We start from the raw sequence: 20,486 nt of genomic DNA on the forward strand, positions 1-20,486 counted from the left end.
AACCAAACAGGCCAGGGCCCAAGTCCCAGTATTCTAATAAATTGCAACTTTCCAAGGTCATTGTGCTTACTTAAAAATAAAAACCCGATGTACTTGTTAATAAAGACATAGTGATGCATCATCGGCAGCAGAAACTTTATTCCTTACTTACCTGTGTGTGTAGCTTTGTGACTCAGAAACACATCAACAACAAGACAAAAACAAACCCTGATTAGAATGCTATGTGAAGGAGCAAGATAGGCGTCTGGAAGGGAAGAATGACCACAGGTCCCGTAGGTTAGCAGATATGATGTTGGTATTGTAGCACACAGAACTAGATTAGGCTCTAACATTATTTGTTTTCTGGAAAAGTCTTTCCCTTTTAGAGGAACAGCTATTATTAAGCCCCCCCCTCCCCCAGTTCCCTAGTTTTTCTAAGATGCTTTGTTTGTATGCCAGTACGTGGAAGTATACATTCTTCTCATTAGGGAAGATGATGGTACTAAAAGTAACATCTGAGGAAAGACTTCATGAAGGACTTCATTGCAGATGTTGAACGTGGGGAAAAAAGAATCACACCTTTCCGCATTTGAAAACTAAGTGGTTTTATCAAAAGTGGGTGCTTGGTAAATGCACTGACTTCGTAAAAGTTCATATTCGGTGCTATTTGGTTATCAAAGAAAGGCAAGGATAAATGTATAGAAACAGCTTGGCATACTGTTGCTAAGTATTTGAATAGAACAGTATCCCAGTATGAAGTTAACAGTGTCATTTCCTTTTTGAAAAATAAAACTAGTAGATTTCCATTGTGTTCAGGATTTTTTTAAAATGTTTTTCCTTATATTTCAGTGTCTTTTTTGCCACTCTCTGCAAAATCATTATACATCCTCAATACCCAATGGTCCAGACCTACCAAACTAATGACATTTCTCTTATTCAATGTTTAGAATCCAAATTGCATATAATATGATTGATTGCTCAATTATGTAGCAATTTATATACCGCATGTACTACATTTTTTAATTTTTAATTTTTTATTTTTTTCAATTATAAAGGACATACATGCTCACTGTTAAAAATTCAAATGATGCCCTGGCTGGCTTGGCTTAGTGGTTAGAGCATTGGTCCTCGGATCAAAGAGTATCAGGTTCGGTTCTGGCTGAGGGCATGTACCTTGGCTGCAGTTTGTCTCCAGCCCTGGTAGGGGTAGTGGGGGAGGCAACCAGTCGATGTCTCTCTCTCACATTGATGTTTCTCTCTCTCTCTCTTTCCCTCCCTCCCCTCCCCTCCACTCTATCTAAAGATAAATGGAAAAAATATCCTCAGGTGAGGATTAAAAAAAATTCAAATGATACAAAAGTACATGACAATCACCATTACCAAGTTTCTTTTTGTTTTGTTTTGTTTTGTTTTTATTGCTCATCTGAGGATGCTTTTCTACTTATTATCAGATAGATTGGGAGGGAGGGAGAGAGTGACAGAGAAAACGTCAATGTGATAGAGCCACATCAACTGCTTGCCTCCCCCACAACCTAATCAGGGCTGGGGACAAACCAAGGTACATGCCCCTGACCGGAATTCAACCCGCGACTCATTGGTCTGCAGGCCGATGCTCTAACCGCTGAGCCAAATTGGCCAGGGCACTAAGCTCTTTTCTTTTTTAAATATGTTTTCATTGACTTTTCAAAGAGAGGAAGGGAGAGAGAGAGAGAAACATCCATGTGAGAGATAAACACTGATTGGCTGCCTCCTGCACGCCCCCTACTGGGGATCGAGCGCACAACCCCGGCATGTGCCCTGACTCAGAATTTAACCCAGATCTTTCAGTGCATGGGAAGCTGCTCATTCCACTGAGCCACACCTACTGGGCCGCATTAATACGTTTCTGTAGAAAAAATTACTCTCTTAAAAATATAAAACGTTCTAATTTCTAACTCTGTTTTCTATTGACAAAATTGTTTTTATAAAAGATTTTTTGAAAATAAAAGATTTCTTTAGTAGTACTGTTAGGGAGTTATAGCAGAATAGATTGTATTTGCAATTTCCTCTCTCTCTCTCTCTCCCCCACCCCTCCCCCTCTCTCCCTTCCTCTTCCTCCCTCCCTCCCTTCTTCCCTCCTTCCCTCCCCCTCCCTTCCTCCCTTCTTCCCTCCTTCCCTCCCCCTCCCTTCCTCCCTTCTTCCCTCCTTCCCTCCCTCTCTCCTTTTCATGTATTGCTTCTTGTGCCTAGAAATCTAACCAGACTGTCCTCCTTTCTCCAAGGCAACCTCTGATAATTTATATTTGTCTTTTAGGACTTAGATCAGAAGTAATCTCTTCCAAAAAATCATTCCCGAGCCCTGGCCAGTTTGGCTTAGCGGTTAGAGCGTGGACCTACGGTCCAGAGAGACCCAGGTTCGGCTCCTGCTAAGGGCGCGTGCCTCGGTTGCAGTTTGTCCCCGGCCCTGGTTGGTTGTGCGGGTGGCAGCCACTCGATGTGTCCCTTTCACATCGATGTTTTTCTTTCTCTCTTTCTCCCCCCTTCCCACTCTATCTGAACAAAAAATGGACAAATGTCCTCGGGTGAGGGAAAAAAAAAAAGTCATTCCCGAGATTCTTTGTTGTTGGTAACTAGCTTACTCTACAGTATGTCTGAAGGCAGAATGAAAAAAAAATTACTCTTGACTCTGTGTGCTCCTTCAGTCTTAATGACTCACATCTTTAAGTTCCTATAAAGTTGAACTGTGTGCGTGCGCGCACGTATGTGTGTGTGTGTGTGTGTGTGTGTGTGTGTGTGTATGAATATAGGCTGGCTTCAATTATTTACGGGAGCCTTTTCCTCCTACTCAGGGGCTCCAGCAGAGAGAGACCTGCTTCAATCTCTGAGCGGAATTTATCTGTGATTCTTCTCTTTCCAGGGTTCTGACTCTATAAGGGACCTGGACCCAACTCCCTTCCTCTCCTCCCAACAGGCTGTTTCTAATTCCTGCCATACCATACTGCTACTCCAAATTTAGGACCTGTGACTCAACGTGACACTCTCTTGGACCACCTGAGCTCCAGCTTACTCTTATTTATTCTAAGCATAGTTGGGTCTTGGTTTCTGGCCCCTGGGGATTACCCTATTTTCTTCTGAAGAGCACAGTTTGGGGATTTTTTTTTTGGTGGGGGTTAGTTTCCTAGGGCTGCTATAACAAATCGCACACGCTGGGTGGCTCAGAACAGCAGAAGTGTTCTGGAGGCCAGAGTTCCAGTTCAGGGTGTGGGCAGAGACTGGTTTCTTCTCAGGGCTCCCAAGGAGAATCTGCCCTTCCTGCAGGCTTCTGGGGTGGCCAGCGGTGTGCCGGGGCCATGCAGCTGAGTCATGCCCATCTCTGGCCCTGGCGTCACGTGGCGTTATTCCCTCTGTCTGTGTCTGCTAAGAATACTTTTATTTCTTCCGTGCCCATGGAATACAAGGTTTCTGGTTTCTCCAGGGGACATTGATTTGAAGTGTTCAGATTCGTCAATTTAAATTGTATGGTCTATATAAGCATAAATCCAGAGCTGCTGATTTATTATTTTCACATCATTTTCTCAAAATTTACAGCCCTCAAAAAGATACTAGTTTGTGCTAAACCTCTTTAGAGATGTTTATACATTTTTCAAAAATAAAATTTAACTCTCAGTTTTTAATTTTCAGCCAGAAAACCTTGCTCAGAAGCTTCCAAACCTGGTGGAACTGTGAGTGTGTTTATTCAATTTCATAAATAAAAACATGAATGAAAATAATGTTATTTGAAATAATAGGAAATATAATTTTAATGTATTAATTTATTATTTTTTAGTATCATGATCATGGTAGACCTGTGGTTCTGCTAAACCCAAAAGTCTTTTAAAGTATTCTAACCATTTAAATTTGTGTTTTCAATATCTCGCTTCAAGGGAGTGAAGATGGTGGAAAAGTACAATTTTTCTGGGTGCATCTTTGTCACAGAATCATTCTGGATAGTCCATGTAATTGGCAACACTTATTATTATTACTGCTACTCCATGTGATACTTGATAAAATGTATAAAATGTAGCATAAAATGTATAAAATGTAGCGTAAAAGTCTCCTTGCTTGCATCCTCCATGCTTTGTGTGCTTTAGTACTTTTGCTGATTAACTTTGTGATGCCAAATGGAGCTCAGCACTTTGTTTTTTACTGCATCAACTTTAAGTATCTCTGTGTGCTTTAGTTTGGACAAATTGTATTTCTCCGTCTTCAGGGTCAGTAATAGTTTCTTTTTTCAGTGTCCAATCTGCTGTTTATCCCATACAGTGACGTTTTCTCTGTGTTGTGTTTTTGATCTGTAGAAGTTCTTTTTGGTTCCTTGCACCTTATCATTTCTCTCACAATGTCCATATTTTCCTTTAAATACCTGAATATGTCCTTGCTTGCCAATTCCATTATTTCTGTCTGTTTTTGTTGACTTGTTTTTATCCTGATTATTGATCACATTTTCCTGATTCTTGGCATGTCTATCACTTTTTGACTGGATTCTGGACCTTATAAAGTTTACATTATTGAGTGTCTAGACTGTTGTTTTCCTTTTTTTTTTTTTTTGTTGCACTTTGTCCTAGCAGTTAAGTTTCATCCTTTTATGACTTGACTTGACACTTTGTTTGCACAGATCCTGAATAACTGCTACTCTAGGGGTAGTTTAACCCTATTAACTAAGGATCTAGGCTAGAAGGGTCCTCTTTGGGGTACCCCAACTGATCATTAAGGACTTGGTACACTTTGCTCAGAACTTGAATGCCTTCTAGCCCTCTGTGAACTCTATGGATCATTTACCTAATAGCTTTTCAGTTGCCTTTTGGCTAAAGTACATTTTGAATTCAGCTAAGATCAAACAATCTCTTATTTAAATTTTTAGAGGGTTGTTTTTTTTTTTTATTGTTCGTACCCTGTCTCCAGAACTCTTCCCCACAACTCCCAGCTGCCTCAGCTTCCCTGAACTCTGATATGTGTCTCCGTACTTCAGTGAGACTTCCTTACTGTGTTTTGGATCCTTCCTGTTCCACAGTCCACAGTTTGCTCCAGGCAGAAAGCTAGGGAGAGTGCGTGGCTCATAGCCCACTTGCTTCCTTTCTTTCAGGGAACATAGTCCCGGTTGCCTGTTTCAATATTTGAAAGTAATTGTTTTATAGATTCTACCTAGTTTTCTTGTTGCTTATAGCAGCAGTTGGGCAAATCTGGTCCCTATTATTCCATCATGGCTGGAAGTGAAAGTCTTACTCGTTTAATTTTTAAGAAAACTCAACAACTGTTCTTTTTTGGAACAATTTTATATTTATAAAAATGTTGTCAAGATAGTCCAGAGAGTTCCAGTATACCTCCCAAGCAGTTTCTCCCATTGTTAACATCTTCCAGTTTCATCGTACGTTTGTCAAAACAAAGAAACTGACATTGGCATATTATTATTAAGTAATGTCTGTATTTAATTTTTATTTAAAAAAACTGCCAAACTGTTTTCCAAAGTTTGGCTGCACTACTTGTATTCCCACCAGCAATAAATGAAAGTTCCTGCATTATGAGGGTAGAAGAACACAATGAACAGTTCATTCCATTGAAACACCAATACTTCAACTACTCTGGAATTTAAAAAGTTAAGGAAAGAGAAATGACTTAAATTACTAAGCTTATGATTACAAATGACTCATGATAACAATACTAATTATAACAATAAAAAAAACAGCATTCATTGAACTCTGTTCTGAGAGCTTTGCCTGTATTGATTTATTTAATTCTTAACAACATCCCTATGTTATAATTAGTGCTATTACCTTCTGCTTCTATAGATTAAGAAGGCGAGAGGCTAAGTAATTTTCCTCTGGTCACAAGGCTGTAAAGATACAGGCGGTCTGTCTGCAGAGCCTGCTCTTTGATCCAGTCTAACAGCAATGATTCTTAACCAGCTGCATATCAGAATAACTTGAGGAGTTGAGATGGTGTTTCATTTGGTACAGGATGGTGTTGTGCATCAATGTTTTGAAGACCACTTGTGATTCTAATATGTAGACAGGATTGGGAACATCCTGTACTACTGTATGCTACATCTTCATTATAATGTCGACACATTTACTGTGCTAGAATATGCTTTTTGGTTTCAATCATAACAGTGAATGCTTAGGTCACATTTTGAGTTGGACATTTTAAGGTTCTTTTTTATAGGTAGAACTTGAGCTGAAGCACATGTTTTGCGGCATTTTGAAAATCAGTTTTATTTTGCTGTCTAGGCACTCTGTCTTTTGTGTAACAAATGTACATGTGTGTATCTGTGTGTGTATGCACACCTACTTATTGGTAAAAAACAAAATTCAATGGAGTAAATTTAAAGGACAAATGGTCTTTATTATAAAAAAATTCATTGATCAGGCAATATCCCATCTAGCAGACAGGAGAAAACCTGTAGAAAAGGAGTCTTTTAGAGGCAGAAAGAGGATGGGACAAGGAAGTTATTGAGCAAAGAATGTAGTTTTTCAGGCAAGGTCACCTTCCCCTGGTGGGCGGCAGGGGTCTGTCAGGCAGGTTACCTCCCTAGTGCTGACCAGGAAATTCCAGACTGACTGGTTAAGATTATATTCCCCGGAGAAGCTGAAAGTGCAGTTACATTAGGTTTTGAGTCTCAGCACAAGTGACTCCATTCTGGGCCTGTTTTCTTTTTTTAAAGAACATTTAGTGCTTTGGCACAAAGAATTGTTAGATTCACCTGATAAGTTAGGTATTTCTAACTAAAATTAATGTTTAAAGAATATTTATTTTAAAATGTAATATCATTTTATGTACACCAAACAAGAAATAAAATTTATCATGGAATGGTGTAATTGTTTAAATTGTGTTTAGACCCAGCAGGTTAATTAATATCTACTTCAAAATTGATTTAATACAGCATAGAATAATCTTCTCAAATTTATTAATTTTATGTCTTTCTTATTCTGTGTCACTGATATTTTAACATTTGATATTAGACTTAAAAAATATAGAATATTTCAAAATTCTATTTAAAAAGATTTTATAAAGATTGGTTTATGGGATATAATAAATAAAATGATAGGTTTGAAAATAAAGTTTATTAAAATCTAGTTTTCTTGTCTCAAAATCAGTGATATAAATTGATTTTTAAAATCATTACTATATGGTCTCCAGTGGTCGTTAATGTTTTGCTCTGAATAGTTCATTGGCTGCTGCTGATGGCATGAAATCTCCACCAGGGTGTGCTAAAGATACCGCGGTGGGAGAAGTAGTTTTGCCTGGACTTGTCAGCCCTCGTGAACTTTTTTTCTATTTAAGAAAAGAATTTGATTCTTGTTTATGAAATTCCTTTTGCTGTGAAATAAATTCTGTACCTTGACAGTTGAGTATTTCTACAGATACTATGAATGATGAGTATTTAATCTCTCCAGAATTCTTGGTTCTCAGTAAGCATGCTTGCTGGCTGGAAATGTCTTTGGTTTGATTATTTTGTGAAGTTATGCTTTAGAAACTAAAAGTTGCATTTTATTATACACAATAATTGCTGATTCTTCTTTGTACAGTAACTGTATCTCTGAAAACTTGAATAATTTGAAATGAAGTAGAGAAAGTAGTCATTTGTTTTATGAAGTTGAAAAATCACCTCATAGTTTTTCTATTGTGTATCTTTTATTTTAAAATAGCAACTAGCCCAGTCTGTGTGGCTCAGTGGACTAAGTGTTGACCCATGCACCTAGAGGTCCCAGTTTGATTCCTGGTCAGGGCACATGCCCAGGTTGTGGGCCAAATCCCCAGTGGGGGGCGTGCAGGAGACAGCCATCAGTGTTTCTCTTTCACATCGATCTTTCTCTCTCTCTCTTCCTTCCTCTCTCTCTAAAAAAATCAATAAAAATATATTTTCAAAAAATAAAAATTAAAAATAAAGAGCAACTGAATCAATAGTTTTAATATTTACAATTGTAACATATTATTTTTTAAGTATTACTGGTTATCTGTGATGACCATATACTTTGTGTTATGTACTTAGAGTAGGTGTGAAAGAAGGTTTGGTCTCTTTATATGTGATAAATTTCTAAGTGAGCATTTTACAAACCCATTCTGTGGCAGAAATACTGAATGGTAACAGGGTTGTTTCTCTGATCTTTCTTCAGGTACCTTCATTCAAATAACATAGTTGTGGTTCCAGAAGGTAAGTAAGTGCATTTCCAATTTTTAGTTAGGAAACACTATAGTTTAAGCTTTCTTTTGTAGTAGTAGAGCAGATAGTCTCTCTCTCCCCCCTTTAAAAAAAATTTTTATCTTTATTGTTGACAGTATTACAAATGTTCTCCTTTTCCCCTCACTGACCCCCTCCACCCTGCTCCCACACCCTCCCCAGGCCCAGATGGTCTCTTTAAACCTATTTTGGTTGGTGTATTAGTGAATTTTAATTATAATTTATTTGTTTCAGTGATTTGCCCCCCCCCCCCCAGTTAGTAAATCCAGTTAAGAATCATGATTAAATAAAAAGTCCAAAATAGTTATAATGACTAGATAAATTATTATTAGATATATTGTGCCAGGTAAATAATAAAATGATAAGTTCTAAATTTAGTAAATCCAGTTACGAATTTTGGTTACATTAAAAATGACCTTATATATTGTTTTATGAATATTTATTTATTCGAGTAATACTTTACATTGTTTTAGAATTTTTTATTTGTGCTCTTTCGTAAGTTATTATATTTTATATAGAGGTAGAGGTCTTATCATTTCCATAAAATTTAATTTTATGTATGTTTTTATTATTCTGTGAGCAACCGAGATGGTGATATTAAGTATTAAAATATTTTAACTTGGAGTACTTGCATTAAAGGTATTGTATAACACTTGGGTCAAATTAATTTTGCCTTTGCCCTTCTTTTCTCTTTAAAGCCATTGGGTCTCTTGTAAAACTCCAGTGTTTGGATCTTAGTGACAATGCCTTAGAAATTGTTTGCCCAGAAATTGGTCGTCTGAGAGCTTTACGTCATCTTCGATTAGCTAATAACCAACTGCAATTCCTACCTCCAGGTAATCATAGTCTGTACACACGGTCTCTTGTCTCTCACAGATCTGTTTTCACTCCTGGTTCTCGCTGTGTGTCTAGGCAGTGGGCTTTGGATATATTTATAAGTATTTGCCCGTTTGTTTGAATGTGAAATAAGAAATGTGGGGGAAATGTGACAAAGAGTCTTTTCTGGTGTACCATAAGGTGACATTTAGGTTTTTTGAGCTACAGTTACTACAGTTGAGCATTGGTCTTCAGATCACTGTCCTGGTGAAATACTTGTGCAAAGAGATACTTCAGTTCTGAATTCCACATCAGAGAATTTAGATGAACTTTGCATGATGTAATCATTTTAGTATTGAAAAGGCAGATGCATACAGAGTTTTTTCTCATTCTCTACTGAGATAGTGGGCGTATCTTAACTTTGATTTAATAAGAAACCATGCTAGGATTTAGTAGCACAATTCGAGTCTGATCCTAGGATTAATTGTCAGTTTTTCCTACTGAACATTCTATTAGACTGTGATGCACCTATAGATAGGACCCAAATGTGGCATTCTCCTGGGTACCGCTCATCCCTTGGCCTTTCTCATGAGGGACATCCTGAGGCCCTCCTTTGTGAATCCACACATTTGCAAATTCTGTTGTCATATGGCATTTCCCATATTTTAAAAAAAGGTATATATGATTTAAAATTTTTTTTAAATTTTCAGGTATTACATGAAAGTTACTCTGCATTCAAGAAAGAGCAGAGAGCCCTGGCCGGTTTGGCTCAGCGGTTAGAGCGTCGGCCTGCGGTCCTGAGAGACCCGGGTTCGGTTCCCGCTAAGGGCGCGTACCTCGGTTGCAGTTTGTCCCCGGCCCTGGTCAGTTGTGTGGGTGGCAGCCACTCGATGTGTCCCTTTCACATCGATGTTTCTCTCTCTCTCTCTCTTCCTCTCTCTCCCTCCCACTCTACCTGAACAAAAAATGGAAAAATGTCCTCGGGTGAGGATAAAAAAAAAAAGAAAGAGCAGAGAAAAAGACAGCTTGGCTGTTATTATTTCTATTTAATAACTCTTCCAGGAACGCCAACCAGACTTTTAGTGTATCCAAGTGAAATCTGTGACCATGATTATAAATTACCACCTGTCATGGAACTTCATGGTCCCATGAGAATGTTAAAAAGTACTCATGTTAAATCCATGAATGAAAAAGTCTATGCTATTTCTGTATGATTTAAAATAATACTTTCTCCAAAGTTTTTCAAGTATAGAAATTTCTTTATGAACATACGATAACTTGTTAAATTTTAGACTTTATGTGCTGGCCTTCACATCTAGGTTCAATATTGTTTACAAAAAATGGTAGTGGTATAGCAGTCACTCCGTTTAAAAAATAATTTTTAACCTCATATAATGTCTTTCTTTCTCTAACTACAGTTAATATAAGAATTTTCAGTATGGTGCAGGAATATAGTCTTTCCTTTAGACTTTGTTGTATGTAATTAGGCTCAGTGGTGTTTCATCATCCTAGCTTTGTCAAGTTTATATATTCACATATTCAGGAAATTAGACTCTCTTTTGGATATTACCTAGAAAATGTATTATTAAAACAATACTTTAAATTTTTATATTTTCCTATATGGACCTTATAAAGATATACTGTAGAATCAAAATGCATGGATGGACATAACACACTGCATCTGCAAGCCCTTTTTATGTATGTTTCAATAACATGAGAATATGAGTCTCCGTTAAACCATTGTTCTTTGTATTCTATTATTCTCCTTTCCTGTAGCGTAAGACATGTGGCAGAATGTGACCATTTCCTTCCATTATATACCCTCAGAGGTTAAGGACGTACAGCTGATAATATTGACTGCTTCCTAGTCACCAGTCAAGGGCATAGGTTTTCTGACCACTTTCATATAATTTGTTATTTATATCTCACATGTTGCTTAATAGATTTCAGGCATTTATTTCTCATTTCATTTCCTTAGCTCATTTCTGTTGTCTGTGCTTGTTTTAAGCAAACTTATATGTAGTAGTAGCAGTGTGTTTAGAAGAGAAATGTTCAATTGAGCCATATATAAATATTTTTTCTTTCTAGGCCATCACGAATAGTGATGGACTAGGTCTTACTATTTGAATCACTTAATATATCTCTTTATGAGATAATTTCGGTGTTATAATTTGAATGGGTGAGGGGCTAGGTACACCCCCGCAAATGTTTGATCATGTTTGGGCACATACTATGGAAATGTAGTTTAATTACAGTAAAAAAAAATGTGAAGGATGCCATGTTGTCTCCATCTGCTGATGAAAGACACTGTCCACCTAGTCCATGCTATTACGTGTAGACTATTCATGTGTTATATTTCCTCGGAAGACATAACATTTGACTATGTGTAGTTGTTGTGGTTGACTACCCTTTGAACATAAGATCAATCAGTATGTAAAATTTGAAAAATTTTAGAGCACACGTGAAAAGTTTGAAACATTTGAAATATCTAGTGGATATAGAAAGTTTTAAAATTAGGATCTAATAAACCACAGAACTTATACTCATGTATGCGTAAACAAGGACATAGACAATCATGCTGGGGGGGGAGGGGGGGATTGGGAGAAGGGTGTCCATGGGGGGGAAAGGAGAAACATCTGTAACCAAAATAAATAAATAAACTAAAATTAGGATCCAAGAATGGGGTTTCATGAACGCTCTCAATTTTATACATTTTGATGTTTGTCATATGCGCATATTGCTGCGAAGAATGTCCCATGTTTTCCTCGGTTTCTTAAACAGATCTGTGACTCATATGGTTGACTGTATTGGGTTGTTTGCCAATATCCACTCTCTGGAAAGGTTCCTTTCCCTCACTCTATTGGATTGAAGAGTAGTGCCATTTTTCTACCATGTGACATTGCTTTTACCTCACATTTGATTTGTCCTGGCACAGGTGCCTTGCCCAAGCAGGATCATTTTTGTGTGTGGGTGGGTGGGTGGGGGTTGAAGAGACTGCTGGAGGAGAGAAAAAGAGAGCAATAGAGAACAGAGGAGGAAGAAAAAGAAAATCAGTCTGTCTCTCTGGGATGCTGCACACTACTTTGTGGTCTTATGAGGTGCTGGTAGTGGCCATGTAGAGTGGGGAACAGAAAAAGAGAGAAAGATGGAGGCAGAGACTTTCTAGGTTTTCTTTGCTATCCCAATCACTGGTCTGTTCTTCAGGCCTCTACGCTTTGTGCATGAGCGAGCTCTAGATGCTTCTATGAATTGCCACCAACAGAGCGCCATAGAACAAACTGCCCCAAAGGCTTCACACAGCCTGTCTGGAGTGTAGGATTGATTTGATATTGAACTCTCCTATTTACTTAACTCTTAACGCTTTAAAATTGCAAAAGCTCTTATGCATAGTAGGAAGTCCAGAGTTCGCAATAGCATGATCAGTATTGTGTCTAATTGGTTCGTTCTGTCATTTGTTGTTTTTTTCCTTTTTACGATATACTTTGCACCCTTTCTAGTAGATGCCTCTTTTATTTTATTCCTGAGTGCAAGTAGTTTTGTGAAAGGTGCAGAGAACACTGGTGTGAGTAGTGATGGGATGTAGGAAGGTGAAGACAGACTATAAAGAGTATGTTATTAAGTCAGTGCAGGGGAGGTAACATTTCTCCTCTGCCTAAGAATGTTGACATGAGGCAAGTTAACAGGAGAAAAATATACAAATTTTATTTAGTAATTTTTACATGAGCACAGAGCCTTCATAAGAAAAGTAAAGTCCCAAAGACACAATTGGAGCCCAATGCTTATATACTAGATTGGACAGAGAGTAGTAAATTGTGAAAACTTGGCAAGACAAAAGGGCAGTTAATTATGGAAAAGTGACCAGGAAGATAAGGTCAGGTTAACAAGGTTTGTTTGTACAGATTTCCCTTGGCTCTGAGTCCCCATCTCTGGTAATAAGAATGTCTCCGGGTACAGGGAGTGTACCTTTTGCATCGACTTTTATCTCCTGCTTTCAGAAAGAAAAAGGAAGGTCAGAGTGCCCTTTCTGTGTCAGCTGTTTTTCAGTGCTTTTAACTCAAAGTAACCAATGTGCCAGCTTGGCGTACTTTGGGGTAGCATGCTCTGACATTCCATACCAGCCACCACTGCGGGCAGCCAGAGTTCAATCTGGTCTAAAATACATCCCTCAGAATCATCCCACGCAAGTGCTGAGAGAACAAAAGCACTTGAACACCAACTCCCCAAAATTGTGGCTTGAGAGTTGCTTACCGGTGGGAGGGTGGGTATGAATTCCCTGGTTCTTCTGGCCTGTGTACACACACACATAAACAGAGCAGCCGGCAGAGGGCCAGGCACAGGGCTAGAGACTGTCCCGGGAGCACTGGTCAGAGAGCGCTGGAGTGGATGTCTGAGTGATCGCGTGGAGGGAGCTCCAGCAGATGTCATGCACCGTGGGCTGAAGAAGGTGCTTGGTACATGTTTAAAAAATCTTCCTGACGTGGACCGTAGACCCCAGCATGAAAGACAGGCCAACTGAATAGCATGGGTCGAACGTGGTTCCAAGATGAATGAAGAATCATCACTCTCTAAAAAAAGCTCTTACGGATAAAATTATTGAAGTTTTGGTCTGTGGTATAAGAACTTTGAAACCAGTAAGACTGGTTTTTTTCTCTTTTTAAAAAATTTATTGGGGGTAACTTTGGGTAATAACATTTCATAAGTAAAGGCTTTACCAGACAAACAAAAGCTGAGGGAAATTTACCACGATAAGACCTGTGTTGTAAGGAATGTTGAAAGGGGCTCTTCTACCCAAAACAAAAAGATTAAAGGATACAAAACTGAATAAGATGGCAGACAGATGACAGAGCAGGAAATTGCAACTTTATTTCAGAATGGGGTGTTAAAAACTTAATTATAAGGGTGAAAAGAGGGGGAAGCATTTTTTAAAAGACTATCGTGTCTGCAATTTTGAGACAAATGCACAGCATAAAAAAGGATAATTTGTGACAAAAACATAAAATGAGCAGGGGAAAAGGACTGAACTTGCACAGGTGAATGGAGAGATGATGTAATCAGATGAAAAAGGACCATTGTGTGTGGGCTGATTTCTCTCTAACCCTGGTCTGTGGAATCCTTGTCCACCTATTTCAGTCCAGGGATAACAGCTGGGAATCTCTTCTCTTTTAAAATGGGCTTGTCACTTTTTATTTTATTTTATTTGTTGATTTTAGGAGAGAGGAAGGAGAAGGAGAGAGAGAGAAACATTGATGAGAGAGAACATCGATTGGCCACCTCCTTCACGCCCCCCACTGGGGATCAGGCCCACAACCTGGGCATGTGCCCGGATCAGAAATCGAATCGGTGGCCTCTTGGTGCATGGGTCAGTGCTCAACACTGAGCCACACCTGTCGGGCTGGGCTTGTCACTTTTGGGGCTTGTTTTGTATACAATGTCTTTTTCAATGGCTACATTACAATTTTTCTCTTTGTCTTTGGTGTTATCTGTTTATGATTTGCCACAATGTAGGATTTTTAAAATATTTATTCTACTTGGGGTGGTTTTGTTTTGTTTTGTTTTGTTGATTCCTAAATTGGGAAGTTTTCTGTCACTATTTCTTTAAATATTTTTATGTTCCATTTTCTCTTTTAGGAACTCTAGTTACACACATTAGATTATTTGCTATTGTTTCAACAGGTCCCTGAGGCTTTGTTCCTTTTTTACTTTATTTTTTCTCCTAATATAAAGTTTGGATGATATCTGTCGATCTGTCTACTCCATGAATTTCTCTTTGTGCTCTCCAATATGCTACGTATTAAGCCCCTCTTACAGCTTTTTCCTCTTTGGTACCCTGTCTTTCATTTTCCAGCTGCTTCAACCACCCAGATCCAGTCTCTGGCTCTTCTGCTCTGTGACACTTGGAGCTCTGCTTGGGTTCCACGTTCCTGTGCTGTGACCCAGAATGTGCCCCTTGGCAGAAAGCCACATCCAACAGGGGACTCACCTCTTGTGTTTCCCTTATTTCAAGGATCAAGGTCCTGTGTTTCCTGTCCATTGCTTGAAAACAGTTGCCTCATATATTTTTAAGTAGTTTTATTGTATTTTGGTGGGAGGCAAGTCTGGTGTCACTGACCCTGTCATGTGTGGAACTGGGAGACCCATTATATGTTCTTTGATTTCTCATCTAATTGCTTACTTGCATTATTTTATATATGTAAGTTATGTACCACGTAAACATTTATATATTGCCTTCTCCTACTTCCAGTACCCAAACTATAACATTATTTATTACAGAATAAATTTAAACTCATTTTCATCCAAAGACTCATTTTAACTGAAGTAAAATCACATTATCTATTATGAAGAGAAATATTGTACACCAATAAGTAAAGGGTTATGAGGGAAAGATTTTCATCAGTGCAGAGCTACTTTCCAAATGTTTTGTAATTCACCCTTGGTAAAAGCCACAAAGGACAATAGATACTAGAAGAGTCAGAAAAGCCAGCTAACCTTTGCTGGTCAAGAGAAACCTGATGCTCTTATGATTTACTATAAACTGTGAACTCCCTCCCATGAGAGAAGGTTTTGGTAACAAACAAAATGTAACCAGGAGTCAGAAAAGATGTTGCTTACATCTGGCGTATAAATCAGCCTATTTTTCTGAAATACTTTTATTGTTGAAAAGTTGTTTTGCATACCAAAAAAGGAAGGGTTTTTAACCCAAATGAAAAACATTAAAACAGCCTACCGTGTACTTTAATGGATAAAAGCATGCACAAACACAGAAAAATGTACTACATATAACTAACCAGTATTGTTCCTAAAACTCGAGCTTCAAGTACGATTAAGTTTTGTTTTTCTGAAAATTATTTTTCCTCCAGTTGAGTCTCTGTTGCGTTATTGAAATGAAATGTAGGCTCTCTAATTCGATCTATCCTTTTGCCACCTAAATTGTTCAGAAATCTCTCTCATTGGTCTAAGGTGGAGGTGGGGAGGAGCAGGTCAGCCTCCTTCCTACAGAGGACATGAAGGCAGCAGAGCCCGGTCACTCTAGGGCTTCCCCTGTGGCCCTAACCCCGTTTGTGGAGACCTTCTTGGCGTAGTCTGACAGCTAGGCTGCAGTGCTTCTTCCGAGGGGCTGACCCCACTCCTGCAGCTATGGGACAGGAGCTCGCGTTCGCATTCCCTGGACGGCGGTGTCTAGGAATGCTGGGCGGCCCCGGCATCAGTCCTGGTTTCATCGCTCTCTTCCATCGCACCTGCCTCTCAGTGCTCAGTTCAAGGGAGACCACAGTAGCTCTCTTTTTGTATCCTTAAAACACAGAGGGTCCTATGGTATGTCCTACCCCCCAAATTATCAAGCCTGTTCACCCCATATTACCCTCTTGGGCAGATACCTTAGTAATTTGGGGTTATTGACCCTCCTACAGAGACTCAGCTTTAAACAGCTAGCTAGCACTTTTCTCTAAAAACGAATGTAAATAACTAACCACTAGCAGAGCGCCTCTCTGGTGGCACCAGGCTATGTATGCATGGGCGGCAGCATATAGAAATGGACTTTCTCTGTTTAGAGTTATCTACATGACCAGGGCACTTACTGTTTTATTTGTATGACAAAAAGTATTTGTTGGTTCAGATCATGCTGTATGGGGATGATGAAGGTAGACAAAATCTAGGCCCAGACGTCCAAAAGAGCTTTGACAATAATCTTTTATTGTCTAATATTTTAAACTGTGTACTTTTTTTTTTTTTAATCCTCACCCGAGGACATTTTTTCCATTTTTTTGTTCAGATAGAGCGGGAGAAAGAGAGAGGAAGAGAGAGAGAGAGAGAAACATCGATGTGAAGGGACACATCGAGTGGCTGCCACCCGCACGACCAACCAGGGCCGGGGACAAACTGCAACCAAGGTACATGCCCTTAGCGGGAACCGAACCCGGGTCTCTCTGTACCGCAGGCTGACGCTCCAACCCCTGAGCCAAACCGGCCAGGGCAAACTGTGTACTTTCAAAGAATAGACTAGACAGAGAGGATAGAGAAAGAAGTATTGTGTGTGTTAGTAGTCAGTCACCTCAGTACAGTGCTCAGTGATTAAGATACCTACCTAGTTTGACAACTGATGGATAAAGGGATAAAAATCTAACAATCTTCCTACCTACCCTGTTTGCTATGTGACCACTGAATAAATGAATACATTCTCTACCAGAGTCCTTAACTCATATTCGGAACCTGTTCTTTCAGTGTCTCTTATAGACCTAAAGTTACTGCATTGGCATCTCTGTGTACATAGTACTTTATGAGTAAAGTAACTTTGTACTATAGTTAAATATATATTAGTAACTTTATAATAATATATATTGTAATTCATATTTTTATATAAAATTATCTTGGTATATACCAGATTAGGTAAAACACAGATTTCTCAGAAAATATATTTTTTAAAAATATATTTTTTACTATTGATGCTATTACAAATTATAAAATCTGGTTACAAATGGAGCTAAAACTTTAAAATATTATTTACAAACTTTTCCCAGCTTTGAAAATTGATCCAAAAAAAAACTTAGAGTAAAAATAGCCATTAAAATTCTTCTAAAAGAAGAAAAGTTTTGTTTTCTGGACCATGTATCCTTCTCAGTCAGTGTCAAATAAATACAGAAAAGACTTCTCTTTAGAAAAGGTGTGAAGGAAAACAGTGGACAACTTGCCAAATGTCTATAAATCAAAAGTTCATTGTGATGATGCTTTTTTTAAAAGGCGAAAGGAGAAAAGTTAGTCCTTCAGACTTGGAGAGCCTCTCGCATCAATCATAGCACTGACTGAGGCTAACATCCTAACTGCAGAGATCCAATTTGAAGTCTTAAGGGGTATTCTTCCAAGTCTACCTCACACGCAGGTCTGTTTCTCTTTCCTTTCTGTATACAAATACTTTTCTACACCATGGTGTGTTCCCAGCTTGGTGCTGTACTAGAACCATAGAGTACTGGAGGTCAGTGAAGAGGATCTCAGAAGCCATGTGTGATGAGAAGGACTGAGCAAAGGATTTGGATTTGGATATTTCCCCTGAAATGTATACATCTCATAGTCTGTTATACACACTACCTCCAGGATTCTCTTTCTAAATTACAGATTTGATCAACAACTTCCCCAGTTCAAATCCTTTATTTAAATAATTTGCCCAAAGTGTTGCAGTTGCCATGATAGAAACCCATACTGGGTTATAACCATTGGTTTATTTTGAATGCTGGAAATTAGGAGTATTAAAAAAAAAAACCACAATGAATGTAAGTGTTCTTAATCTTTTGAAGTGAATTTTCTTGAGAGCTTATAAAGTGTTTTTTTTTTGGACACAACCTATTATTGACAGTTCAGAGAGTTCATTGTTATTTTTGGATCTAAATCAACTTGCAGTATTTTAGAGGTGTTTTGTGATCAGAAAATCATAGTTTTATGTCAAACTATATAATTGTGGTCCAGCCGGTGTGGCTCAGTGGTTGAGCGTCAACCCATTTATCAAGAATTCGCCGGTTCGACTCCCGGTCAGGGCACTTGCTCAGGTTGTGGGCCCGGTGCCCAGTGGGGGGTGTACAGGAAGTGGCCAATCGATGTTTCTTCTCTCTCTAAATATCAATAAAGAAAAAAAAAACTGTATAATTGTGAAGAAAACTTAGCTGGCAGGATATAGGGTATGTGCTGAAATAAGTATTTGTTAAAAAGCAGTGTCTTCAATATGTAAAACACATTTTTAAATGTTATTTGAACATGTTTGTTGCTTACTTCATCTGTAAATTATGTTTTAATCTGTTAAAGGTTTTAATTTAAATCAGATTGTGTATTCTGCAAGTAATTTTGAAGTTAATGGTAATTTTAGTGAATGAAAAGCTTTATGATTTGCCAAGGGTTGATGTAATAGAAGTAATTAAATGAAATTTAGTTTGATATGGGTTGTTACCAAACTCCCCTCTACCCCCCGCACATAATTGACACCATAGTTCTTTTTTTTTAATCCTCATCCAAGGATATTTTTCCATTTGTCTTCAGATAGAGTGGGGGGAGGGGAGAGAGACATCAATTGGCTGCCTCCCGCACAACCATGACCGGGGGCCAGGACCGAACCACAACTGAGGTATGTGCCCTTGACTGGAATCGAACCCAAGACTCTTTGGTCCAAGGGCTCTAACCACTAAGGCAAACCGGCCAGGGTGACACCACAGTTCTTTAATACTTTTTTTTTTCTAATTTATTTATTTTTGTTACAGATGTTTCTCCCCCTCCCTCCACAAGACACCTTCCTCCCTATCCCGCCCCGCCCCCCCCAAGCATTGTTGCCTATGTCCATTGGTTATGCATACACGCATATAAGTTTTTTTGGTTTATCTCCACCCTCCCTCTTGCCCCCTCCTCTGAGGTTTGTTTAATACTTTTTACTATTCCTTTTATAAAATAACATTTATGTAATAAACATAATATGTAAACCCCCATGCCCTATTATGTCATGCCTTTTAGCAGGAGAAAGCAGATTTTCAAGGTGGTCATTCTATGCCCTTCATAAACTCAAATCCATTGGAGTTAGCATAAATTTAAGGATGTTGAATATTAGTGGTAGAAGGAATATCAGAACCCATCAAGTTAAAATTTAGCCACCACACTGGATAAGGAAATGGAGACCTAGGGACCAATGACATTACTTTTATAGGCTTTTGCTTTATTGAACATTCACAGTTCTTAAAGCTCCATGGAATTCTAAGTGTGGAAAACTTAAAGATCTATCATTTGAGGAGCAAAAGTCTCAAATTTTAAAGAAGCCCAATTTATCATTTTCTTTATCTTGTGGATTATGCTGTTGACATCATACTTAAGAACTGTTGCTAAACCTAGGGTCACAGAAATTTTTCTCTTATGTTTTCATATATAAAATTATCTATTACATTTATGTTGGGAAGTAAGTATTGTGAATATCTTTTTTAAAAAATTATGTTTAATAAGCTTTTCAGAGCCTGTTATAACACTCAAACTTTATTATTTAATTTTCTATAAATTCTGGCATTTAAATACATTTCATCCATATTAAAATATAGATTTTGTAGCAAATATTCACTTAATTTTTAATTCTTTCATAGAACTAAAGTAAAATAAATAGTACTTTAAAATTTATGAATATTTAATAAAACATTTATAAGAAAAATATTACTTAAATATTGCTAGAACTAAAATTCTCCCAATACCTTTCAGATTCAAGCATTAGTTTCTGATAAAGAATTGGGATATGCTTAAAATACTTTCCGGAATGTTAATTAACTATCACTGTCTTTTTGAACCTCTTTGACATGCTAATTAGGGGCAAGTAAAATTTGGAAAGTGGAAAATTAATATTTTTCCTTTTATGTGTTTGTTCTCTTGAAATGATTTTGATATAACCACAGTGACTTTGTTCTCTTGAAATCCTTCTGTGTTTCTCCATGCAGGTCTCTTTGAATGTTCTACTTAGTTTCTCTAAACAGTGCTCTATGTAAAATATGTT

At 38.0% G+C, this 20,486-nt stretch overlaps 1 protein-coding gene across 2 annotated transcripts in view; it reads left to right on the forward strand.

Annotated features, from left to right (window-relative positions):
- Positions 1–20,486, forward strand: part of LRRC28 (leucine rich repeat containing 28) — a 77,941-nt gene that overhangs the window by 6,344 nt on the left and 51,111 nt on the right. For both annotated transcript variants that reach the window (XM_036277924.1, XM_036277925.1), the window contains exons 3-5: positions 3,640–3,680; positions 8,109–8,146; positions 8,872–9,009. In XM_036277924.1, the coding sequence (XP_036133817.1) occupies positions 3,640–3,680; positions 8,109–8,146; positions 8,872–9,009 (217 nt within the window). The remainder of the gene's footprint in view (positions 1–3,639; positions 3,681–8,108; positions 8,147–8,871; positions 9,010–20,486) is intronic.

This window comes from Molossus molossus, unplaced genomic scaffold (genome assembly GCF_014108415.1).
Source record: "Molossus molossus isolate mMolMol1 unplaced genomic scaffold, mMolMol1.p scaffold_m16_p_24, whole genome shotgun sequence".
Taxonomy (NCBI): Eukaryota; Metazoa; Chordata; class Mammalia; order Chiroptera; family Molossidae; genus Molossus; species Molossus molossus.